Here is a 26,862-nt window from a genome sequence, read left to right as displayed (position 1 = left end):
AGCTCCTTCTAGTCCCAGATGCTCTAATGGAGACATCAAATGATTTCAGGCAGCATGTACTTGTAAAGAGTAAAAAATCTGGCTAACAAAGTAAACTTAACACTGCCTTATTTTGTTAAGAATATTTTAAATTATTTCTACTAGTTTTTTGCTTTTATAGGGTTGATTTTGAAAAATAAAACCTTTATTTTATTTACAATTTATTTTTGTCTTTTTAGTGAGTACAGCTCCACAACAGAAGCCTGTAAGTATTGTTATATAATACAATTTAACTGCCTTATTTTCTGTGTTTCTCTAGCTATTAATATGTATTAGACTGTTAGTAGCCTCAACCCTTTTTAAAAGCTTCCTTTGAATAAAGCTTTTATCTTTCAAAGAACAGTTTTCTTTTCATGTCTGTGGCTTTACCACTGTTAAGCACAGTATTTCTGTGATGGAAATTCTCACAGACATACAGTTCTATAGATATGTCAAACTAAGTTAAGCATTGCTGTTTTCTTCTCTTGAGGAATAATCCATTTGTCCAAATCTTGACAAAAATGGGTGAATGCACTAAATATTGTGCATTGCAGATATCTTAAGGGTATAAAGGCTTTAATCATCCAGGCCTGAAAGTTGAGGGAATTTTATGAGCTTTGAAAGATCTCTTTGCCATATGAATATAGGAAATAACCAGTGGTAATACAGGTGTTCAGAAATACCTGCTTTCTGTGTGTACAGAACATGTATAATTTCAGTGGGTATACAACATGGATGAAAACTACTAGGGTTGTGTGAAATTTAATGTCTTGTTTAGACGATCCCATGGCTTTTTGTGAAGATAACAGGATTAACAGATAAAACTTCGAGGAAATGTTTCTCTCTGTTCCTTATACTTTATTTTTTTGATTATATGAGGATTTCTTACTGTGGTATTTAAACAATGAATGAAAACTGGATGGATCTCATTGATCAAATCATAGAAATAGAAGCCACAATGCAGTTAAAATGGAAGGAAGTGTTTCAGTCTGAACTCTGATGTATTCATTTTTCATTTCCTTGTTGTTGTACCTGAGTTTTTCAACCCTTATGTTATATAAAATGAAAAACTTCATAATGACCATCTGCTGTTTGTAATTCAAATGTTCTGGGCCAGAAGGGAGTAATAAAAACGCTTTCCTTTCACAAGAAAATAGATGAACAACACAGGTTTTATTTAAAATTCACTGTTTTCAGAATCTTTAATTTCTTGTGTCTTTTTGCTCAGAATACTTTTGCTGGTTGTTACTTGCATTATACACAGAGAGAAATAAGGTATTAGATTTATATGTAAACAACTAATATGATACCTGATTATTTTCCACATACAGTACCATCTGTTAATCTGGATTGACGTTTAAGATTATTGTGTTTATCAAGGTTATAGGATCATAGGAATTTTATTTTGGGATCTTAGATGTATAGATGTATTTTGCTCTTGTATCTAATAATGACCATGTAAAAACACAATTAACTGTGTAAAGTTTTGGTGGATTTTTGATTCATACTGTCCTGTATCATTCTTGATTTGAAGTAAACTGGAAAAAGCAATATAATTACTAAAGCACTTGCCATCTAGTATTTTCAAAAAAATGGTAATCAAACTGTAAATTAGTTTGGTGTGAGATGCCTTGAAAAGAAAGAATTAATTTTTCTTTCTTCGGTATTAATATTTCAGGTAGGAAAAATATCCAAAAACAAAAAGAAAAAACTGAAGAAAAAACAGAAGAGGCAAGCTGAGCTGCTAGAAAAACGCCTGCAGGAAATAGAAGAACTAGAGCGGGAAGCTGAAAGGAAAAAAATAGAAGAAAATGTAACCTCATCTGTACCATCAAATGAACAAGAAGATGAGTACCACCCAGAGGTGAAACTAAAAACAGCTGATATAGAAGAGGTAGTAGATGAAGAACCTGGAAATGATGATGGTTAGTATAACTTGTTTCTATTGACTCTTGAGTTTACTGTTTCAGAGCAGAAAGTAATTGTGCAGTGTTGCATCTGGTGCAGTGAACAAAATCTCCAAACTGTCCTAGATCATTAAGTGAATTTTCTGCTGTAGGTGAAATTGTAACTACAAAACCTAAAAAGGTAAAGAAAAATCAAAGTTACTACAGAAGTGAAGAAAACCATCAATAGCAGTGTATAGCTATAAAGAATTCAAAAAAGCACGTAGAAAACTCAAAACGGGCACCGTGCCACATTAAGTGGAATAACTGAGTATCCTGCTGGAGTAGAACAATAAGATGCATTTTTCTCTAATATTATTGTCATAATATTGTCATCATTGCTTTCCCCTTTTCTTCTTACAGTGTTTGTTGTAAAGATCTATCAGATAACAAAGATTGCAACTTCTTCACTAAAATTTTTGATATGTCTTGTTAAAATTCCTGTTCAGTCCTGGTGACTTGGACCATAGTCATTATGGTCCAGCTGCATTCTGGCTTCTCTGATTTTCTTGTCAGCTCTTCAGTCCTGATAAAGATGGAACTACTGAGACTGTAGTTCAGTTTGGTTTGTTTTGGTTCTGCTCTTACAGAGAGTTTTCCTGCTTCAGTGATGACTCTGTTGACATAGATTGAATTCTGGATTTTTAAAAGCTTGCTTTCAAGGCCTCATTCACCTTCCCTTCATAAGATTATTCTCTTTTGGATTGTTCTCTCTTGAACCACTACCCATTTTTTATTTTTCCTGCAGTCTTATTAGTCTGTCCTTTTGCCTTTAATTTAGATTTTAATGTTTGCATATTTCAGTGCTATTCAGTGCTTCCTTGTGTGATATGTCAGAAGTCAGGTAGATACTGAAGAGTTACAAATGACGAAATGCCTAATTTTAGTCTGGTTTATTGATGTGTGGTGTAATGTGTTCCTTGCCGAAATTTTTCAGGTGAAGCAGAAGATCAGGATGAAAAAGAAGACACAGAGAAGGAAAACACTGAAAAAGATGATGATGTTGAGCAGGAACTTGCCAACACTGACTCTACAGACCCTAAGTGGATAGAATCCCCCAAAACAAATGGCCATATTGTGAACGGCCCATTCCTATTGGAACAACAGATTGAAGATGAAGAAGATGATGAGGAAGAATGTCCAAATACAGAGGAGTATAATCTTGATGATCCAAATGCAAAAAGTGATTATTCTTATAGCAGCTCCTATGAACAGTTTAATGGTGAATTGCCAAATGGACGTCATAAAATTCCGGAGTCCCAGTTCTCTGAATTTTCAGCGTCGGTGTTCTCTGGGGCTCTGGAGTCTGTAGCCTGTGGTTCTGCTGTCTCTGAAGGATCAACTGTAACTGAAAGAGAGGAGAGCAGCCCATCTCATGACAGGAGCAGAACAGTTTCAGCTTCCAGCACTGGGGATTTGCCAAAAAGTAAGTGTTCCTCTTAATGACTTTTGTCTAGTAGCATGGGTGTGTAGTGTATTAAATAAAAGAGGCAGGTAAATGGAATACAAAGGTGGTGGTTAGGTTAAGAAGAGATTGTTTAAGTAAATTGGGTGTTTTTTTCTTGCAGAACTGTGATTTATGGGTTATTTTCCACTCTAGAACTTGCTTTTAAGGGGTATTAGATAAATAAATTATTGTAGAATAAACATTTGCATTGACAACTCAGTCTACATGTGAAAGAGAAAAGGAAATCTACAGTTGCAAATAAACATAATTCCTGTAGTTCAAAGGTAGAAGATGAGCATGAGATCATGTAACCTGATGTCCTTTGATAACAAGTCAGTAATATATCATCTTCGAAGCCCAGTAACCTTTATTGTTGGCTTAAAATGTATTTCTAAAAAAGAAAAATACCTGTTCTTAAACGGACAAATGAAATTATAATCTGTTTTGACTGAATGTGTTCCACTGCTTGGTACTCTGACTTGTTTTGGAAGAATTGTAGCAACTTTGAACTTGTCTGGCTGCAGCTTCTGTCTGTTACTTCTTGTCACATCATATTGAAAAATTCTGTATTATGCTGTGTTTTCATTCATTTATTGTTCTTTCTGTGTCAAACAGTTCCCGTCTTAACCTTTTATTAATACTCAACAGGGCATGTTGCCAACCCTCAGCTCATTATGGTGTTTCTATATTCAGCATGGTTTTGGATATTTAAATTCTGGCCATCAGTCCAGAACTTTTGCCTGTAAATCCATTTGAAGACATGGAAGTTGAAATCTTGGTGTCATTGCAAAGAGCTGGATTTTTGCCATTGAATTAAATAGCTTCAGGATATTACACATAGGTCTTATTTATAGTGCCAGTGGTTAAATGATAAATATATGGGTTTTAGCTTTAATAAAGAAAATACTGAGAGTCTAAATGTGTGAGTGGATAGAAGAAAATAGGAGCTTAGGGAGAAGATCACCAAGCCTGCCATCAACATTGCCATAGATGAATTAGAGCTGCATTGAAAAATGCAGTCAAGTGTATTTCTTGGTTTAAGACTTTAGAAAAGCAATTCACACAGTTTATTACAGGGTCTGACAGGTAAGGTAAGAAATATGAAATAAAATACAGCTCAGTAGAATTGCGTTTCTGGAAGATCCAGGCAAACAAGGCTTTTAGTCCATCTCCTTACACTCTGAAGTCCCAGAAACAATAAAGAGGAGGTTCCTAAATGCCCAGTAGTTTCTTCTTTTGTTCTGCCAGCTGTATATAGGCAGAAAGACTCCACTGCTGTTTTCCTGGGGTGGTGTGTAAAATCCTCATGTCTTCAGAGATTAAAGCTGCTTTTGTCCTCATGGAAACAGCTTATCTCCATAGCTGGAGAAAAAAAATCTACTTTATTCGTCCTTGATGTTATCCCATCAGTTCACACACCTTTCTTGCAAACAGAGAAGACAGACAGTAAATTCAGTGATAGTTGACTTTTTGAAGAAAGGGGAAAAGCTGAATGTTACAGATTTCAATGGCATCAATAATAACATTGAGTATAACAGTAATAAAGCAGATGAAGGTATTTAAAAAGTAGCATACAGGAGTTAGAGGCTATTTAATATTTTTAAATGGTGCTACATAATTTTTCACCATATCTTTATTCTCCTTTTTTTGTACTGAAGTAGACTTTTTATTTGTTCTTCTTTCTCTAGGCATTGCTATGCATTGTTGAGTGGCATGGTCTCATCTTATTTTTTGGGGGTTCTTGCTTTATTTGGTGCACAAACTAATTTGTGCTTAGTGGATGAGCAGTCTTCATCTTTTTCAAGTTTTCACTGCATGACCAAATGCCCTGAAGATAGATCTGTAATTTCCTCACGACTCTCCTCCTCCTCTTTCCAGTGTTTGAATGTTTGCTGAGTACATTGTCATGCTGAGATTGTGAGAATTAAGGTGATATTTCTTAGCTTTTATGGAACTAGGACACAGAAGTGTTCACTAAATTTGTGCACAGGTTAAGCTTATTTGGATGCTTTTTTGTGAGTACTTTCTAGAAAATACACTTGTTCTGACTTCACTTTCAGTTGTAAATGATCTGATCAAATACAGCATCCAAGAATTTAACTTTCAGAAGAGACAGGACTTCAGCATCATAAGTTTTTAGAAAAACACCAAAGTGTAGGCACTTCCCTATTGCCTGCTCAGGTCCCTCTCTCAGGAAGAGGTTGAAGAAAGCTGTTGTGTAATGCCATATTCAGATGTCTTAGTCATGAGGCTTTTTTTCCCCCCTTAATTTGACTTTATTTACTGCAGTCCTTCAACAAGACATGTGGGAAGGATTTATCTAGCATTGTCTTTTTTTTTTTTCCAGAGACTTTTGAACTGAGAAAGGTCCTGTTATTTCTTCAGTAATGCATGTGATTGTGTTAAAAAATTGCACTGTACTATGCAACATGTTTTTAAGGGAAGATTTTAATATTAAGCTTACTAGTCTTACTAGTTCCTGTCTTTTGAGTGTTTTACTTCTGTCCTTATGTTGATGCTTTTTATAAACTTGAGTCTTGGACTCCATTCCAGCTTTTTTAGAGCGCTGTTTGCTGAGGTCGCTGCCCCCTCTGCCTTCCGCTATTTACTCGTGTATTTTCATTCTCTCTCTCCTCTGGTGGACCGTGCCACTTTATTTTCTGGTTGACTAATAGTCAGTGCTCTGATGACCCATTCTATCTTCCTGTGCCAGCAGTTGAAGATCTCCATCTGCTTTCAGTCACTCCTAATTCACCGTTAGACATCCAGTATTTTTTGCCCTTGTCCCATGTCTGGTGTATTTTTCTCTTCCCAGTCTTTCATCAGTTTATCAGATCATTGCAGTCACAAGTGCTTTTTGGATCTAGTACTTCTTTCTTATCTTACCTTCAGTTTCCAATTTACACCTTGTAGCTTTGGGACAAGGAAACAGAGATCAGTCCTGTGCTTCCCTGTGATTTGTGATACCTGGTTCTGTCTTCTGCCTTCAGGCCATCTGCTTTATTTCCAGTTTAGGAACTAGCAGGTGGAATGTCAAAACAGAGAAAAGCAGCACCTCTACTGGTGGTGTTGAGGTTTCACTGTCCCAAGAGCCTCTAAAGATTGCAAAATTAATCAGATAAAAGTTCTGCCTTTTTAGTCTTGGATCATAATTGATGCAAATAGGACTTTCAGAGAACTTTGAATGTGGAATTATTTGTGAAAAGGATGACAGCCCCCTAGGCTCTCAAATTAACCAGGTTTTGGTGAGTTTCACGCCTTGGGATAGGTTTACAAAAAGGAAAAATCCAGCCAGATTATATTTACTGTAGCCAGGCATGGAAGTGCAGGATTTATTTTCTTAACCAGACTGTTCCAAGAACATATCTTTCATGTGTGTAGTGGGTGAGTTCTCGGAGTCTGAGTTTTCACATTTTCTGTCTGAATCTGTTCTGGGAAACATACTCTGGTTTTGCTTAGAAGCTCTTCTGTATATTGTATTAGTAGTCATTTGGCAGCTAAAAAATGAGAAAAATTTGCTCTTGAAATGTATAAGGATATTTAGAAATCAGGTTAAGAAATCCTATTTATGTTGCTTTAATTTCTTGTAACATTCAGCAAATTATTTTGATGTCTTCAGTGTATGACAACACTGAACAAAGTGTCAAGGCAAAACTGCTTAGAGATAATGAATAGTAGGTTTAACATACTAACAATTTCTGCATTTTGCTTGTGTTAGCAAAAACTCGTGCTGCTGACTTACTGGTGAATCCACTGGACCCAAGAAATGCAGATAAAATTAGAGTTAAAATTGCTGACCTGGGGAATGCCTGCTGGGTGGTAAGTGTAACTGCATCATTTTAGCTGTTCACTATTTAGAACAGGTCTTTTTATAGTCCTTTTTTTCTATTAATGTGGTTCTTTCTATTTTAGCATAAACACTTCACAGAAGACATCCAGACAAGACAGTACAGATCCATAGAGGTTTTAATAGGAGCAGGTTACAGTACACCTGCTGATATCTGGAGTACAGCATGTATGGTAAGAACAATGCAATGTGTATTTTACAAGAGTAAAGCTCCTAAAACAGTTGTTCATTTAGTGAGGAAACCTGACGGGGATGGTTTTGATGTTTTGACACAAATACATTATCATAAATGTTGCTGTATCAGCTGCTGATGATTTCTTGCCTTTCTTTCAATTTCTCAAGCCTTCTTAATCAAAAGGAAATATTTTGGAGAGCACTAATGGAGTGATGCATTGTAAACTTGTAGTCAGAAACATGCAAGTTTAGAGAGAAAATATATGTCTATTTTGAATGACAAAATGTAACTGACAAAGTACAGCTGTTTGTTTCATTCCAATCTTAGAACCTGGGCTACTGTTAGCTGTGATTACATTCCATTCTTTTGTATAAAGTGGCAAAAGAGTGAAATACTTCAAATTGGTGCCAAGTGCAGTGAAAACATGGATTGGATTGGGCTTGGCTCTAGACTTTCAAGAAGGAATTCAGTTTATTGGCATAAAAATATGTGGTAACATTCTGTAGAATTAGTTTTAACACAACTGAAATTGCAGCTTTTTAAGATTCTTTAGAGAACAGAAAAAGTGAAAACTTAATCATGCGGCTTTCTGAAACACCCTAATATCTCTTTGAGGATGAACAAACTGCATGCATCTTCTAATTAAAGATCGTATGTATATAAAAAAAAATTTGGAAATACCTTTGCCTATTTCAAAAGTGAAAATTTAATCAAATCTTTATATTTTACAAATCCATGTCTGATAAGAGTAAGTGTGTGAGGAGGAGAAGACTCAAATACTAGACACAGTTTGCAGGCGTGGGTGATGAGAAGAATTACACAGCTCGGAGGGAGAGGAGGAGGAGGATTGAAAGGAACATAAAATCCTACAGATATTATAAGTTCAGCAAGCCATGTGTTGGAAGTAGCTAACCCATAAGTGAAATTAATGTCTTCTCTGGAGTTTAATACTAGCTTTTTCTTTAGTACACAGAAAACCCATCCATTTCCAAATTTACTCTTCTGTTTGGGGACAAAATGGAGAATTTTTCTATTACATTGAAAACAAAGCATGTAAACTATTCCACAGTTATTTAATTCCTTAAGTTATTCTTCTCTTAACTAACTACAAAATCATTATAGAGACTTTTTTTCTTTTACCTAGTATTTTGTAAACCTCAGTTGAACTCGATAACATTTTATTTTATTGGACACCCTGCATTCATCTTTAAGTTGTACTTATCGCTGCTAATTTTATAGTCTTACATAGTCTTAGAGTCTTGTCGCTAAAGGCACATGAAGCAGGCTGAGCTCTACCTAGAACTGTGTTTAAAGATAGTGGGGTACTAAATAGCAATATCCCACCTAGGGAATATAATATTCTTGCAATACTTGGGGTTGCCCAGACTATTACAACTTCTCCTCCATGTTATATAGGTGTTACTGCTTTCTTCAAACTCAGGGAAAGAAAAAAGCCCAAAGCATCACTGCCACTGGAGGTATCTTAACTCAGATTCACAATGATGTATGAAATTTTAGTATTTTAAAGAGAAAAATGTATTTCTGCCTTTTTGTTATGTAAGCCTTACAGATAGTAAAGTATTTGAGGCAGAAGTGCTGTAATTCTGTCTTCTGTCACAGTCTTTAGGTTTTTGCCCTTAGGAAATGCAGTAGAAATTTTAAAAGATTACAGCACTTCATAACATTACAGCACATACAGTTGTTGAATAAAATTGTCATCATGGTATAGTTGTGTAAAAAATAGAGAGCAGCCTCTCAAGCTCATAGAAAAAATTCATCATTTGAAAACCCCTAGAATCTGTTTGCATTGCTGTGTGGCTGAGAAAATGGGTCAGAGCATTGGGGATACTGATCCTGTATCAGATGGAAAACAGCTCTGAGTTAGGGATTGCCTTGAAGGCCTTAATACCTCTTTCTGCAGAGGACTTGTATAGAGATTAATGGCCAGGAAAGCATTCCTAATGTGGAACTGCAAACTCCCAAATTTATTTAGGCTGTCTTTGGAAATTATGATGTGAACCTCTCCAATCCCTAAAGCAGTCAAGAACTGTGAAGTGCCAAAGTATTTTAATGCCTCTACAGCCCCACTTGCTTTCTCAAGTTTGGTTTCCTTGTTGTACCTAGATATTGTTCAGAAAATGCCCTTCTAGGTTATCTTGCTCTTGTTTCATATTTAATTCACTCTGTTCCATGTTTACTGTGTTTTCAAAGGGATTGTCTGCTGGAGCAGGTGGTGTTTATTTTCAGCCAAAATACAGCTCAGATACCCTGTTAGCCTTGATGTCCAGGACTCCCAGAGGAGAGCAGGGGCGACTTTACTTGTACAAGTCTGGAGTCATTAGGGGCATTTTTGGAAGCAGTAGTGTGTCCAGCAGTATTTCCATTACTTTTTCCTTGGCAAGTTTCCATCCATCCATTCTTTACCTGATGTAACAGCACCAAGTACACATGAACATTGCTTAGCTTGCAAAGTAGAAGATTTTCTTCATGTATTTTGTATCCACTACTGTGTCAGATATTCTAGCTCACATCTCCATTTAAAAAATGGCAAAAAAGGCCTTTCTTGGAACTTAGTGTCCTTAGGGTTTCTGTGTCAGAGATTTATGTGTATATAAAACTCAAAAACCTTTATGTGTCCTGGATTATATGAAGGATGACTTGGAATGCTTGGTACCAGGATTCACCTGGGGTCTTAACTTGGTTTTGTGCTTTATAGATTTCCATTTGAGCCTAAGGTTGTCACTGCCTTTTGCTTGCTAATGAAATAATCTTGCTCATTGAGGGTAGCACTGACCATGAGTAGGCCAGCTACTGGTTCTTTTATTGGCTTGTATTTATGGCATAAAGTGTGTTAAGCACAGAAGATTGTGTTTTATCTCAGCAGCAGTAGAATGTCTTTTTCCATCATTCCATTTGCCTATCCATTTTACACAGTCTTTAATAATAAGGATGAAGATGAGGTTTTTAAACAAGGCCTCTGATGAGCAGGCCCTGAGCATGCAAAACATCTGTGTTCCTGTGTGCACAGCAACTTCCAGAATATCCCCTTATGAATCTTCTGGGACATGGTATGTTGTGTCTGAATGGAGAGCATTCCTTACCTGGGCTCAGTTAGTTTGGAATGGCTTCATCTAGCCAGGAGCATGATGGTTTTGATGGAGCTTCCAGGAGAGAAAAGTCCTGTTTTATTTGTATTGACTAGTATGGGACTAGCCAGTTTCTGATCAGGATTACTTGTGCTGGGAGTGTATGTAATCAGAGCCATGTAAGGGCTCTACCCAAACAGCAAAAGAGAGCAAAATAACTCAGTGCTAATAATCTTGCAGTGCTCTTTCTTTGGTGTTATGTCAGTGAATAAGTAGCATTGAAAACCAGCAGTCTGTGAGCTGAATCTTCTAATTTTAGATAGTTTGGCATCGCCCAGTTCTTGTGCCTCAAACTTCTTTGAATCAGGTTTAAAGGATGAATGTGAAGAGCTTCAGACCAGTACCAGTCCTCTGCTCAGGTGATCTGAGTTCAGAGTTGCTCAGAAAAAAACAAATAACGGAAGAAAGAGGATGGTGCATATCTTTGGAGGCTTATAATCAGTGCAGTGCATGCATGAAGTGCTGTGAAAGAGGTTGGATGTCAGTGGACTTTTCCAGACCATGGCAGAGTTGTTTGCTTGTTCAGTGCTTGGCAAAGAATTCCACAAAGTGTAACTTATTTTTTTTTTCTCTCTAGACTTAGGTGATCTTGGTTGGAATGATGCTGTCATTTGCTGGGCATGCATAACTTTGGTTAAGGAAATTGTGCAGTGCCCTTTTAGTTTTCTTTTAACATTGTGGCCTGTTTAAGTGGAATACTCAGCTGTTCTCATGGAGAGCTAGACTCTGGGAATCTCTCCACATTTACTAAATTCCAGAAGATGCTCCCTTCCTGTACTGAGCCCTAATTAAATTCTGCCAGCAGGGAGGTGCATCTCTCATTTTCACCCAAAAAGGGGAATAGATTTGGAGGCAGCAGTACCTTTGACAGGATTGAAAACATTCTTGATGATTTAATTATATCAGTTTGAATTTCCACATTAACAGTATTGAGCGGGTTGCCTTCATTAGAGCAGAAACTGAACAGACTCTGAGTGATTTAGCATTTCCTAAATCCCAGAAAACATGGAACACAGTACTCCACTGCTGCTGCCAAGAAATCCTGGCAAAATAAGGGAGTTAGTACTGGCAGACGGCATCCTTTTGTATTGCTTCTGGAAATGACTGCAAGCACCATGATTCCACTGCTTTCCCTTGTTCCAGTCTCCTTGGGGTGGAGACAGGAAAAGCACCTGAAGTGATGAATCTCAACATCTGACTTTTGTTCATTACCTTTGGTTTGAGCTGTGGGGAAGAGGTGACTGTGTCAGAGGCTAGGACATGAACAAGGCTTTTAAAGTTTTTAACACTTTTCTGAGGTGTCTTTTGTGGAGAGTTGTGATTTCTGCAATATCCTCTCTTTGTAATAAGACCTAGCATACAGATGACAGCTATAGATCAGCAGGAAGTCGAAGGTGAAAATTGTACTTGGTTATTTTATCTACCCAAAGAGAATAAAGATGATGAAAGAAAACACTATGAGGTGTGACAGAAAGTGTACAGGCAAAGAGCTTTCAAAACAAGGGACATGCTACTACAAGGCAGGCAAGCTTATCATGGGCATTTCTGTTCATGGAGAATGAACAGGACATTGTAAGTTATTTTAAAATTAAACCTACATGTAAGTGCTTGTAGGTGCAGGCTTGTGCCCCCAGTTTACTTCTTTGTATGCTGTTCTCCAACGTGGAGTGGAGAGGTACCTGTCCTTAACTACTCTTCCACTGTTGTAAGCAGGGAAAAAATGATCATGTCTCCATGGGATCATGAGTATCATCATGTCAGTATGTGTGAGTGGCACATACCAAAGGTGTGATGACAAGCCTCAGTCTGCACAGAAGCAGTATTTTGAGGAAAGATTGAAAATCAAAAATGTGGTTTTGAGGGGAGAAAAAGCTGAAGTTGCTATGCACGTATTTTTCAGTAGGCAGATACAGTGCAGAATGCTGTTATTACTCTCTGTACACCCTTTTTGAAGGTGGTGGGTGGACAACCTGAAACACTCAAAAGAAAATGATTTCCCAGAGGAGCTGACTTTCCAAAACAACCACTCAGTATACATGATTCCAAGATTGGAGTGCAGCAAACAAAATAACCCTATTTCCTTTCCAAGCATCCCATGCAAGTCTCTGTTTTGTATATTTGGCCTTTCTTACCAAGCACTAACCTTGCAAAATGCCTTTCATACTCTTCCCATTGCCTGGCTTTTCAGAGAGAGATGTCCAAGGGAGAACAAACTGTCAGCTGGTGTGTGTATCTCAGAAAGCTTTCTGATCTTCTTTCCATGCTCCCACTGACCTGTGGAACAGTGTTCTTGAAACCAAGCCTGTTTTTAAAGCGGTTACAGTCTTCGCATTCACATCTCTTCATTTCAGCTGGGGCAGAGAAGCTCTGGCCAAAAGCTGCATCTCATCTGTCAAAATAATAATTCTGGCCTATAGCTTGTTGTTCTTTTTCAGCTGGAGCTTCAATTCAGGGAGGCTGATGCAGTCCAAGTGAATTGTTCTTACAGTCCTCTCCCAGAGCTTTCCCTAGGCATGCATCCATTTTTCAATCACCAGATTGAGTACACAGCTGTCACACAGTGAAAGTGTAGCTATTTCCAATTGTGTGTTTAGATATGAGTCCATTATATAGCAATGCCACCAGTTCTGTACTGTGCTAGGTTCACATACACTCCTGTGGCAGGAAAGAAATAGGGCCTCTTCAGAGCCTATAAAACAGCAGTGTAACCATTTATATGAAAGGTTCACCATCTGCAGATGGAGAAAAGCAGTCTAGACTGGTTTTCTGTGAGAACCTTAGGAAAGTGGTAAGCAGAAATTGCCAGAACAGTCAGTAAAGATGGTTGCTTGCCTTGGGCTTCTGTGCCATATGTTGAGTGTGATGTATCTAATTTTTTATCTCCACATAATAAATGAAATGCTGATTTGTCTTGAGGTAAATGTCAAAATTAAGTAAAAAAATAATGGTATTTCGAAGTTGGACCTTCTGTCAAAAAGCTTGTTTTTAGAAATTACTGCTTTCAAAAGTAAATATGGTTAGTCTGTATTTGTAGCATCATGGAAATTACAGACAAATTTAGGTTCAAAGTGATCTCTGGTATCTGCCTCCTTCTTGAACAAGGGTTGTTGTCAAGGGTAGATGAGGTCAATCAGAGCCATGTCCAGTTGAGGGGTATATACCTCAGCATGTACCTGTAAGAATGGCCTTTCCGCAGCCTTTCTGAGCAGCTTGGCCCAGTACTCAGGCAGTCTCACCAAAGAATTTTTTTTCCTCATGTTTGATTGGAATTTCCCATCTTGCTGCCTGTGTTGTCCTTTCATTGGGGAGAGTGTATCTTGTTCTTCTCCACTATTGCCTTCAGGCAGTGGAGTGCAGCAGTTAAATCCCTTCTCCCCTTCTCCCACCTGAGCCATCCCAGCCCCGCCAGCCTCCCCTCCTGCATCCTCTGCTCAGCTCCCGTTAAGCCTCAGGTCCTCCCTGACCTTTCCCCACTTCGACAGGATCACTGTCATGCTGGTGGCCGCAGACTGGTCACAGCTGGGCAGACCAGACCTGTGGTCATCGTGCTGCCCTTGGGGTCTCGGTCTCCTTGTGTCATCCCAGAGTGTCAGTGACCTCCCTTATGGGGTCTGGGGGGTTGTATGTGCCTACAGGTGGGTGTGAAGTGTAGGCAAGTACTGAGAATGCCCAGGAAGTCCAGAGCAGCAGTGGTTCCACAGCCTGAGCTGTGGCTCTCAGTATGCAGCAGCAGAGATTTTCCAGCAGCACCCATTCGGTAACAGCACGGGCTCCCCAGTGCACCACGCCTTTGGACAGTGGTTTAAAGAGCAGAAAAATTCTTGTACAATCCAGAGATGTGATGGTCCTTCTTACAGCTATTTATGTGTTTATTAATGTATCTCTAGCACTGATTCTTTATGATAAAAACCTTCGTCTGGCTTTTATTCTTTTTTATACAAGGACAAATTAATTTCATTTATCTTGCACTGTGTAGCCAGTCTGTCCTGAAAATAGCTGGGAACATACTGCCAGGTTGCCACAGATGAACCCGTGAGACATTGTCTTCCATGGATCCCAAGAACCATCATTACAAATACTTACCACAGCACCTGCCTCGGGGCTGTCCTTGTGTGCATCTGAGTCAGAAGTGGTTTTGTCCTTTAGGGAGAGTCAGAAACTCAAGTGTGCGAAGTGCTGGGGCCCCAGCCCATCCTGGGCATGGAGTCAGAGCTGTACGAAAAAGAAAAGAGAAGCCTTATCATCATTTTCAAAAGCTGTAGTTTTTGTTCAGTGAGAGGGTGGTATACAAAAAAAATCTCCCAAATCTATGGGAATTTTCAGCTCTTGTGATAGACAAACTGATCTGAAATACAGAGTGTCACAGCACTATGCTTACCTCTTGTGCTTCTCTATAAACAGTTTTCAGAGTTTTTCAGTTTAATCTTTTTAATCCCACACAGACATATCGAGCTATTAATACTTCATTTTTGGGACAGAAACTATACTCTTGTGTAGTCTACCCTTGTGGCTAAATTCAGCTACATTTCTGTTCTTCTCCAGGGATCTGTGTGTAATAGAGAGTTTTTCAGTGTCCTCGGGAATCAGCCCCATCGGTGTGTGCTCTCCTGGGAAAGCTGGTCCAGCTCTTCCTATGAATAGATACATTGCCAGGAGATACAGAGAGGACACTCGGGTCTCCTTTGTCTCATTTCAGGAGAATAACAATGTTCTCTGTGGTGTGTTTAGAGATCTCTCCCAATGATCACTTGTGTCTGCTTTAAACATTTATTTCGGTTTAGAAACCTGGTATTTTATTAAGTCCTTCAGATTTTTTTCAGCTGTAAAATGAAAACTGTCAATCCTGAGCTAAGAGTGGAATAAGAAAAGTAGTGAATGACTGTTTATTAGTGATAGTAACTTTAGAAGTTAAAGGCCTGTTTATAGGATCAGCAGAAATGTCAACAAGGGGTGTTCTTGTTTTCTTGGCTGCTATGTGTGATTGCAGTGAGTTATGTTGGCTGTAGCCCACTTGGATAACACTGCAGTTCACAGCTTGAAGAAGCCAAGTGCTCATAAATAGGCTAAATTTACAGGTGATTTAACAACTCCAGATTATAAATTGGAACAGAAAAGTGTCTATTTTCAGAGACAAGTATTTGTAGTAAATATTCTAATGGAGTGGAATCCCATCCTAGAATTGTGCTAGGAAGCTCTGCCTCATTTTTGGAATGCTTTCCTGGATCAGATGTTTTCCCATGTGTTGGACATGGAAAATAGTTTGATGTTTAAACCAGCTGGAAAGAATTAGATTCCTGTGGCTGCTTGGGCAATTGGTGAGCCAGAGCTGAAAGAGAATATTTTAACAAATTAGACCAGATGAATCCATGTCTGGACACAAGTAGGGGCTCTCATAGGTGCTTCAGAGCTTTGCAGCTTTTCATATTCATTACACCCATAAAGAGAAAGTCAGTTTTGCCCTCACCTAACACAGGGTTAGCATCCCATGGAAGCATTGCCTGCCTCGAGGGAATCTGGTGTCCCGGTGTCTGTCCTGGATTCCCCATCAGTAGCTATCTTGCCATTTACTCCCATCATTGAAGTACTTAAAAAAAACTCTTCCAGATTTAGAGTCATCAAAAAAGCTATTTCAAGTGATCAGTTATAGTCATAAATGGATTTTATTTGTGATTCAGACTGGTTTAGTTCAGCCTCCAGCATGCAATGTGGCAGGTAAATACCCTTCAGATACATGTGTAGCTCTTATTACATGTTTAGAAATGCCTGGCGTGTTCAGAAATCCTTGGCACAGCCACCAGATGCACACGAGAGCGCGAGGCCGTGTTTGAGGCTGGCTCAGCGCGGCGCCGCCCGAGCCTCGGGAGCCGCTTCCTCGGCAGCGCGGCAGCACCGCCAGGGCTCCCCGGGGCTGCAGGCCGGGGCTGCACTCCAGCCCTGCGCGATTCCCTTCCTTCATCCCGCCTGCATGGGCAGCACTGCCTGGCGTCGGGCACGCTCCGGGCCCAGGCGCTCACAGGGCTGCGCGCGGGGCTCTCTGCAGGGCCTGGGTTCGTGCTGCTGCTGCAGCGCAGGAGTGACGTCCCCAGGTAAGTGGCTGCTCCTCAGATCCAGTCACAGGCCTGGAGCTTTGAGTGTCAGTTCCCTCTGGCTTCTGAGATAGTTGTGATGTTCTGCTGACATCTTCCGATGGAAGGCGTTACTTCTGCAGTACCCATGACTGTGTCTGTTACGTTGTAGGCGTTTGAGCTAGCGACTGGAGATTACTTGTTTGAGCCACACTCTGGTGAAGACTATTCCAGGGATGAAGGTATGACTCTTTTGAGGTATTGTAAGAGTTTCTTCATATTTTCATACACCTTCTCTTAAATTCCCAGTGAGCTTACAGTGGGGTTTAAATTTTGTATTTGAGTAGAACTGTTCATACACATTGTTTTCAGAATATAAATATGATTCTTTTTCTTTTTAGTTTTAAGTTCCACCACTAGCAGTGGGTGGGCAAAAACTGCCTTCTGCAGGTATTCATCTACTTAACAACTGCCTGAAGGAATTAAACTGCCCTTCTTGTAAGATTGCATATGTGTGGAGACCTGATTGAAAATAACAACATTTTAGTTTAGAAAAGAAACGACAAATTTGAACTTTATTCTGTTATTCTCTTTACAAGAATGACACTGGAATAATGTTTACACTGTGTATTTTTATTTATATTAGGCAATTACTAATTATTTTTTAAAAATCAGAGTTAACTCCTGCTTCCATCTGTATACCTGTCCATTTTCATGCTTGTTTGCTTGTAAATGCTCTTTGCAGTGGTAACGTGGGCATCATTCATTGTTCCTAAATGCTGCTAATGATGCCAGAGCTCTGCTGATCCTGGAAACCTCTGCATGGATTTGCTGCAAACATTGTTGATTTGAAACTATTTCTGATTTTTTACTAATTCCAGTTTCTTTCCTCTTCTTTTTTATCCCATCCTTTCCCTGCCCCTTCCACTCCCGGATCCTTTTTTTCTCTCCCTCATAGACCACATAGCACACATCATAGAGCTGCTAGGCAATATCCCAAGGCACTTTGCTCTATCTGGAAAATATTCTCGGGAATTCTTCAATCGCAGAGGTAGTACCTCTTCTTTTTGAAAGGTGCCGTGATGCAGACAGAAGTGGAATTGCTCTTGCTGGTTCTACGATGTCCCAGCAAGGAGCATTTCCTGAAATCACACAACAAAATTTTCATTTTGAAAAGCAAAATTCCCAGCAATCTCTGACAATTTTTTTTACCCAAATGTTCTGAAAAGTAACTATTGGTACATTTTCAATTACATGGCAAAACTTGCTTGTGGCAGCTGACACTCAAACATTGTTTTGAGAAGGAAGTTTTGCTGAAAGCATCTTTCCAAAGTAGCCACTGAGCGAGCAGTGTGCGTGTGTGTTTTTTACCAGGATCAATCTATTTCTGTCTGTACCGGGCCAGTGTTAGTGTGTGCATGCAATGTACTGATTAAACTGTTGTATGTTTCTGTTTTGCTGGCAATGTTCTCCAATGCAGACCACATAGCATTGATCATTGAACTGCTGGGAAAAATCCCTCGAAAATACGCTATGTTGGGGAAATATTCCAAGGAGTTTTTCACCAAAAAAGGTAACGGTATTTATGCAACACTAATTTAAAGCATAATACTATCCAAAAGGAGAATATGTTCATTTATGGGTACTGAAGAAATAGATCCGTTTAAATGGAGAGCACTTACTAAAGAAGAACTGTGATGTAAACTTGGCTTTCTGGGAAAAGCCCCAATTTGCGGTGTTCATTTCAGTATTTCATTTAAAATTCACTTGGGGATGTACTCAGCAAAGTGTGGATGTTAACAAGTGTCCGTGTGAATCTGTTGTCTAATGTTCCTTTAAGTGTGAGGACTCAAGTGATGCATAGCTTGTAACGCGGTGAAAAATCATCTGTCGGCAGCTTTGGATCCTAGCTAGTGCTCCAGCAGGTGCTGCTGGTAAGGAATGACAGAGGCAGGAAGGGAATACCTGGGCAGTGGACTCTGAGCTGAGTGTGGCTGCTGTCACACCCAGGGAGCAGGCAGAGCAGATGGGTGTGTGCCAAGCCATGGAACTTGGCCCAGGCTGCTCCTTAAGGCAGGGATTGGACTCGTGGGGGAATGCGGTGATGCCTCAGGTGTGCTCCATCCCCTCGGCGTATGAGACAGCCTGTGCTGTATGGAGGGACAGGGTCTGTCAGGAGCATCCTCTTGTGTGGTGGTGGAGCGCCCAGGGCTGTCAGCCACCGCTGGGGAGGGCACTTTCCTGCTGACCAGAGCTGGGGAGTGCCCTGCCCGTGGCTGCCCAGCAGCTGCAGTGAGGTGTCGGTGTCCGTGTCCGGGGGCTGAGCTGGCAGCTCTGGAGTTCGGGGTTGTGAGGCCGAACACAATCAGTGATTCACCCTCCCATGATTCCCAGCAGGGCCTCCTGCTCTGTGCTGGACATTGCTGCTGCAGCAGGGACTCCCTGTGCCTCCGTGTCCTTAAGGAGGCTGCTAATGGCGTTGCAGTGCTGATCCGGGAGGGAGCAGCTGCCCTTCGTGGGAGGCTGAAATGCCTGGGGCTTTTGAGTGTGGAGGAAGGTTTAGGTAGTCAGGAAGTCAGTGGATAAGCTGAAGACAGAGCTGCTGTTTGCCAGCACTCACCATGAAAGAGCTGGGGGAAAGGCAGTGAGATTTGCAGAGGATGGCTTTGATACAAGTGCACAGCAGGCAGTGAGCTTCAGGAGCTGGCTGTCTCGGTGGGCAGAGAGAGGGCCTGTATCTGCCGGCTTCAGACAGTCTCCTGGTAACTGGGATGTACAAGCTCAGAGGTCAGGAAATGTAGAAAGCAGTAAGAGGCTGCGCATGAGATACCCTGCAGCACCTCCAGACAGGAATTGCAGCTGCTGGAGTGTATCTCACATTTGTACTTTCCACCTTACAGCAGCCAGGTTGGCATTTTCTGATGATGTGATAGAACTGTAACATAACCTAGCAGTTACTCAGTAACTGCAGTGTGGCAGTGCACAGGAGAGGGCAGTTTGTAAAATTCCCGTGATGTGGAGAGTCTCTGGTGCTTCTATGAGCAACTTCAGCTGCAGAGTGTCACTGTTGTCCTCTAGGGCCTGAATGTCAGTGGCGTTCCTCAGAGGCACTGGGGGTGCCTCTTACATCCTCAGGATGGCATTTAAGGTAGGATTAAAGGCTTGGTTCACCAACCACACAACATGGAAGTGTGAGTTTGCTGTGGAAGATTAAGTAGACTTGGATCCCACCTGTTTCTGCTTAAACCAGAGAATCTCAAATGCCAAAGCAACCAAGCTGCTTTTTCAGATCATACCAGTCTTTCTTCTGTTGCAGGATGGAGAAGCTGAAATGTTTCATGGAACAAAACTGGAGGTGCCAAGTGTCCTGCTTACTTGAGCATCTTTTCTTTGCATCAGGCACCCTTTTCCTTTTTCCTGGCCAGCCCAGTACTGGCCAGCCTCTGGTGTCCCCAGCTGGGATTTGTGTGTGGTGGGCTGGCAGGGTATGAGAGGTAGGCTTCAGAGATGGCCAGCAAGCTGCTGCATTTTGTACTCATCTGCTTGTGGCTTGAGCACTGGAGATCAGAAGCCTCGTGGTACAGGCCTGAGGCTCTTGGTAGAATTTCTCGCTGTGGTCTAAGGGTGGCCTTAGAAATCTTGCTGTTGAGCTCCTGTTTCAAAAACATCAGTCTTGGGTGAAAATCAGTTTGAGTTTTGCTCCCGTCTATGAGCAAGTTTGACCTCAGAGAGGTGCTTTAAACATTTGAGTTGTGCTGCTGAAGTCCCAGGCACAAAAAGGAAGATGCTAGTAATTTAAAGAGTTTAGAGGATCAAGTCCTTTCTCAGTAATTGCCTGAAGCAGTTTTAGACATTCAAATAGGAAGATGCTTTTAAAAAAGGAAAAGCATTTGTAAGTTACTTCTTATACTATAACACAAATGCTCACATATTTTTATAGGATCTTATCTTGATTGAGCCTGGTAATAACTCCAGGGAGTCCTTTTCTTCAGTGTCTTCATGGAAGCTGTATTGACTGTAAAAGTTATTAATATGTTTTGGCATTAAAACATAAAATCCTTTTATTATTCCTAGACCATGGTCCCTTCTATTTTTCTTCTGGTATTTGCTAGTCCTGTTTCCTTGTGAGCTAAACCTGTGCAAGATGCTGGCCAGGTGCTGGCTTTGCTCTTTGGAAGATGAACAATGAGAAGCAGTCATTGTGATGTCCTGGAAGGGGGGGAGGGCTCCCTCCATGCTCCTCACTTCCACCCACTGCGCCACCAGTCCTTGAATTAGTTCTTGGGATCATGTCATAGATGTGTAGCAGTAGCATATTATATCCCAGTGCTGCTTCCCCACTTCTTCACATCATCCATGTCTTACTGTTCAATAATCCCTGGTGACACATCTCAAATTTCTTTTACAAATTTTATAGACTAGCTCTGGGTTGTTGTTGTTTTTTTTTTTTTTTGGGGGGGGGGGGTTTGGTTTTTTTTTTTTTGGTTTTGGTTTTTTGTTTTTTTTTTTTTTTATTACAGTCAGCAGAGACAGCTTTAAGTAGCATTTTTTCCCCCTGGTCCTTCATAAATTTTTTTAGTCATTTCCTTCTGGCTTAACATTTCATTTTTTAGAGGGATCATTGCTGCCTCTGCTTTGGCAACAGGAGTTTTACTGCTCTGACCACTCTGTTGTCCTGTGCAGATTATCTCCTGTGTGCTTCACTATCAAAAATCTAAATAAAGAGCTTCTCTGAGGAAGTTCTCAGTATTACATTTTTAGCACTTCTTTGAAAATTCATGCTAATGCCCTGAATACAGATGGTGTCAGACTGGTGGGGCTTGTGCTTTTTAAATTTCTCCCTTAAATATAGGTAGAGCCTTGTTCTCCTCCAGGTACATGGTACAGACATCTTGAACTAGGTGAAAGTATGTGCTGGCAGACACCTCCCTTTCCTGTGCTATCCTCATGCTTTAGATGGAAATGGGAAGGACCCACATGAAAATTTGACTTTCTGTCCACTTGAGCGGTGTTGTCTTTTATGTACCCTATTTTGTTTCCGTAGTTAGCACATGATCCTTACTGAACACTGAAGCATTAGTTTAAGCATGGCCCCCACACAGATACTTTTTACTGTGTCCTATCTTCTTAAGTGCTTTTTACAATCTTCACAGAATTTCTTGTGGAAAATTTCAGCCATAGTGCTAAAATAGTTGGTTCCTTAGCAGAAAAACTGCTGAGTATTGTGCTGGCCTTAGCATGGGCATTCACAAAAGGAGGAGGACTCAAACACCAAGAACTCTCCTTCCACAGTGGTGGCACCAGGAGCCTCATTGTGCAATCTTACCTTGTCAGATCTGAGGGAGGAAAGGTGCTGGAAATGACAAAATGTGAGTGCAGAGATGAAGACAGTGCTGGATGGGAACACACACACCCTCCCTCAGAGCTCAGCCTTATTTGGTGCATGATTACAGCAGCCCTTGCAATGAATGCTGGGAGCTGGAGAAACCATGGATTTTTTTTTTTCCCCCTAGTAATTCTTTGCTTGCAGTCAGTAACAAGTCACTTTTCCATCACTTTTTGGCAGTAATTTGAGTTAATGCATTCCTGTTACATAATTTACTACCTGTTCTTGTAAGCAGTCACCAATATACTCTTTTGGGAACCTTCCAAAAGGTAAGATTTTCGGCAGTTAAATTTCAGGGAGGCACAAAGATTTAAAGGACTGAGAGTGAACTGGAAATGAAATGAACTGGAAATGAATATGCTGCTCCAAGGTGTGCTGTCCTTCCTGTTACGTGAGGCAGTTGTGGGCCCAAAGCAGAGCCTTTCTGTGTCTCTGGGTTCTGATGGGACATGCCGGCACTGTGAATGTTCACACACAAACCAGAGGTGGCCTCTGCTGGCGGTCCTTGCTGTGGGCAGCACACCTCGAGTTCCTCTTTCCTCTTCTGCAGCTTGTGAGTGATGGATTGTTTGCACACTTGCTCTTGTGGGGACTTTGTGACAGCAGCTGGAGAGCTGCTTTTTCAAGCACTGCACTCTGCCTAGGACCTACTGCCGAGGGCTGAGGCAGCAGAAGCAGGGCCTGCTGAGCCTTTGGGGCTTTTAATCCATTTTATTGAGGTGTTCAGCCCCTGGGGCAGCCGGACGCACAGGGGTTACTTCTCCTGCCCTGGAACTTCTTTAGCCTCAGGGATGTGCCGAAACTCTGGCCTGTGAGCTAAAGTCAGATGGCATTTTATGGGTTATAGGGACAAACACCACAGTGACAAGTAGTGTGTCCTGGATGCCCCCATCCCAGGTGGTGAAGTGAGCTTGTGAAGCCTGTTCAGCCTCCAGTTTTGGGTGAGACCCCATCACTCTCCTCAGCGCAGAAGCACCGCACGGGTCTCTCAAGTGCTTTTTGCAGTGTGCAGTGGAGACTGACTGCCTTATACGTATGCTCAAGATGGGTTGCATTAAGAGTATAGAAATTCGGCAGAAAACAACTGCCCTTGTGTTTCAGCTGGTCCCCAGAGATCAGAGGGGCTGGGTGTGGCAGGGCTTAATTACTGATTGGAACAGATCAGGCGCTCTTAAGTCTGGTCACGTTCAGTAGGAACTTTCACATACACAGATTCATGGCTAGTGTATTGTGTTGAAGCAAGAGGCCATAGATTAATTAGATTGTTGGTGATGAATGCACTGGATCTATGAAGTGTAAGTGCACTAAATACAGGTGTTCCTGGCTATGGTCTGACACAGTCAGAAGGCAGACATTATCAAAGAGATGTCCCTGCTTTGGGGAGGAGAGTGGAGCAAGCCCGTTGACTTGTCTGCAGGGTGGGGTCCTGTTCTCATCCTCTCCAAGGAGGATGTCCCATGTCAGATTTACGCTTCTGGGAGAAGTGGGGGTGCGATTGTAGTGACATTCCTGTTACTGCTGTCACGAACGGTGAGGGGCAGCCACACCACATGTAAATGAGGGATACTGAGAGCCTGGATTGCAAAGGCTGTGTGGTACAAGGTGACACCTCAGTGTCGCTCCCTCCTGATGGCAGCAGTGAGGGTCACATGGCCTGGCAGCTGCTCATCCCTCTCGTGCCCACAGTAATCCTTTCACCACACACACCTCATGGCCCTTCTCATGGCTTTGGGCCTCATTCCTACACAGTGGAGGAGCAGGAAATTGAAGTCTTCTTCATCATGCTGGATGACCCATGGACAGACCTGGATAGTGGTGCTGGTTTGAATGTGAGGACGGTGCTCACCTCCTTCCTTTCGGTCTGGGACACATTGCCAGGTTGGCAGAAGTCACCCCTCTTGGAGGGAACTCCAGTCCTGCAGCTGCTGCCACCGTTTTTGTTGGTGGTTGGTTGAAAGAGACCTGGGCAGCAGCAGGTGCTTCCCTCTCAGGAAAGACTCAGACCAGGCTTCCTGGGGGTGTTTGCCTGGGAGATGGAGCAGAATCTATGGAGCACCAAGCCTCTGCTTGGCTTGGTTAGGAATGAAACAGTGCTCTGCTGCATTGCTGGCAAATGCCACATGGAGAGGCAAGGACCTGTGTTTCTGAGACCTCCACCTTGGGATTTGAGCAGCTTCTGTGAAATCTGGGTTCCTTGGCTGTTTAAGAAGAATAGGCCTGCAGTGTGGTTTGGCTGTGGTGTGAGCACGAGTGCGAATGCGTGCCTGTGTGCATGGGAGAGTGAAGACAGCAGGAGGCATCAGTGGAGTCCAGTTACAGTGTGTAACGTCCTGATGGCTGTAGGAGCAGTTTCTGGCTTTGACATCCAACATACTCATCTCCTTTGAGGACCTCAAGCAAGCTTGGTGTGCGCTGCCCTTCCTAAGCAGTGATTCCCAGCCCGGTCAAGGTGCTATGAATGCAGCGTGGGAGAAAAACAAAACAGGGATTAGTTGTTGACATAAATAACAAGGTGTTTTTCTAATGCCATTAATATTTCTATTTGCAGGAGAACTCCGACACATCACCAAGTTGAAACCTTGGAGTCTTTTTGATGTGCTTGTGGAGAAGTATGGTTGGCCTCATGAAGATGCTGCACAGTTTACAGATTTCCTGATCCCCATGCTAGAAATGGTCCCAGAGAAACGCGCTTCAGCTGGAGAATGCCTTAGGCATCCGTGGCTGAATTCTTAGCAGAATCTTCCAGCTGTTAAAAAAAAAAAAAAAAAAGCCAGCAACCCCTTTCCAATGCGTTGGACCTAAATGGTGACTGTCACAAAATCTTTATTTAGCAGGATCACACGTGAGCTGGCTTCAATCCTCAGACCTTTATTTTGCTTGAGGTACTGTTTGACATTTTGCTTTTTGTGCACTGTGTTCTTGGGGAAGGGTAGTCTTTTTGTCCTCAGCTAGTAGTTTACTCACCCACTTTCTTCAGAAAACACTTAACGTGTCTTTAAGCAATGTTTCTTGTGTTGTGTGACATTCAGATGTCAGATTTTTGAACAAAAGAAACTTCCCCCCATGTGTTTTGGCAAGTTTTGTAACTATTTATGAAAAAAAAAATATTTTAGCTGATGCATATTATATAATTTACAAGTGTAAGAAATTTATCAAGTCAGAACTGAGTTACGGCAAGGAATTGTACAATTTTATCTTCTGGCAAAGGGATGTCATTCTTGTATTATAGTGTATGTAAATGCACCCTGTAAATGTTTATTTCCATTTAAATATGGGACTGGGGACTCAATTTCAGAGTAAAGCGACTAAGTTTTAGAGAGCTTTATAGCAAACCAATTGCATGTAGTGGACTTTAAACTGCTTTAATGAATTGTGTAAACTTTCTATTCTGTAGCAGTTCCTGTTCATTGGGTTTTAAACAAAGTGGCTCTGGTTTACAGGATTTCATTCCCCAAATGGCACTTTAAAGGAAGGCTAGACTTCTTTCTAATAAAGTATGCATTATCATTTAGTACTCCCTTTTAGAACTTTTGCCTATTTTAAGTGCTTTTAAGAAAAGAAAAAATAGCAATTTCCCTTACAATGTGATAGTGAAGACATGGTACCATATGATGTTGCCTTTTTATAAGCACTGTAAGTTGTACTATACCTTAAGAAAAAGAAAAAAAATTAAAAGTAGAGCATGAGAACCACTCTGTGTAGAATTACTGATCTTTTATAATAAAAGTGTGTGCTTGGCATCAGTTAAGGAAGGATATAGCTGCAGATATTTACAGTGCAGTGGGTAAAATAATCCAAGAAGCAAGATCATGCTCATTCCATTCATAGCTTTACATGTTTCTAAAACAAATTGCACTAGCTTTATTCTTTCCCATCCGTAGACATACGACTGCCCATTGTAAGTTGCACGCAACAATTATGTGTTTCCTAGGAAAAAAAGCTGCATAGGCTGAAGCTTATAGGCAATACAGATTTTAGAATGTACAGTTCGGAGGTGTGTTTGGGCCTCTTTTAGAAGTCAGTGGGATGAATGTAAGCTTACTCCTGATCTTCATGTAACTACAGTGCCACTTTTTTCTTGACTTTGTCCATATAAAATTTATTCACATGCCTTTGCAATAACTAGATTGTGAGAAGATAGCCCCATGCTGTAACAATAACCAGTTGTTTGAGGTGCTTGCAGTTGTCTAATTAAAGTGTTTTGTTTTTTCAGACAGTGTTGCTGGTCATTGGAATCCTTTCCTAACCACGAGTCAGCTGTGGGGGTGCTAGAGGGGTGGGAGGTGGGGGCTGGCCTCTCCTGGCCAGAGAAAGGCAGCTTCCCCTGTTCATATATGGAACACATCACCTGGTGTTGCTCAGAGCAGCCCCACAGGTCCTGTGGCAGGAGAGGCTGGCTGGGAGTGGTTTGGTGGGTGAAATGTGACCAAAAAAAGCGTCTTTTGTAGCAAGTCCTGTAAACAAGGGAACGATTGTCCTGTCCCCAGGGCTGGGGCAGCCACTCCTCCAGAGAACTGCCAAGGCACCGCAGTACGAAACTCTCTGGGCCAGGGAAACTTGTCCAGTGCTGAGGCCCCCACGGCAGTTGGGTTTCAGGACCGCGTGCCTTCACCCTCATCCCTGGAACTGCTTTTAGTGGCTGCAAGGACAACGCTGCTCAGAAGGATGATGCCACAATGGACTCGGCTGGAGGTAAAAATTACGTTCATCTTCACACCCAGCCCAGCTCGGTAATGCCTGGTTGCTGCAACCGGTCACAAATGCATTCTTGAATACACAGAAAATGCTGGCACTGCAATGAAGTGCCAGGGGCAGCCCAAGGCTGGCACAGC

The 26,862-nt window shown here is 41.4% G+C and overlaps 1 protein-coding gene across 9 annotated transcripts in view; it reads left to right on the top strand.

Moving 5' to 3' along the window:
• SRPK2 (SRSF protein kinase 2) overlaps positions 1 to 26,242 on the top strand; it is a 129,245-nt gene extending 103,003 nt beyond the window's left edge. For 4 of the 9 annotated variants that reach the window (XM_068189665.1, XM_068189660.1, XM_068189666.1 and 1 more), the window contains 9 exons: positions 219 to 244; positions 1,697 to 1,943; positions 2,902 to 3,390; positions 7,130 to 7,230; positions 7,324 to 7,431; positions 16,817 to 16,886; positions 17,603 to 17,695; positions 18,125 to 18,217; positions 24,579 to 26,242. In XM_068189665.1, the coding sequence (XP_068045766.1) occupies positions 219 to 244; positions 1,697 to 1,943; positions 2,902 to 3,390; positions 7,130 to 7,230; positions 7,324 to 7,431; positions 16,817 to 16,886; positions 17,603 to 17,695; positions 18,125 to 18,217; positions 24,579 to 24,763 (1,412 nt within the window). In that variant the 3' untranslated portion in view covers positions 24,764 to 26,242. Of the gene's footprint in view, positions 1 to 218; positions 245 to 1,696; positions 1,944 to 2,901; positions 3,391 to 7,129; positions 7,231 to 7,323; positions 7,432 to 16,816; positions 16,903 to 17,602; positions 17,696 to 18,124; positions 18,218 to 24,578 lie in introns of all 9 variants that reach the window. The other 5 variants (XR_010998966.1, XM_068189663.1, XM_068189662.1 and 2 more) reach the window with 5 other exon arrangements.
• The last annotated feature ends 620 nt before the right edge of the window (positions 26,243 to 26,862 follow it).

The sequence above is a fragment of the Anomalospiza imberbis genome, chromosome 5 (genome assembly GCF_031753505.1).
Source record: "Anomalospiza imberbis isolate Cuckoo-Finch-1a 21T00152 chromosome 5, ASM3175350v1, whole genome shotgun sequence".
Taxonomy (NCBI): Eukaryota; Metazoa; Chordata; class Aves; order Passeriformes; family Viduidae; genus Anomalospiza; species Anomalospiza imberbis.
Note: the sequence above shows the minus strand (reverse complement) of the source record. Positions and strands in the feature narration are given on the sequence as shown.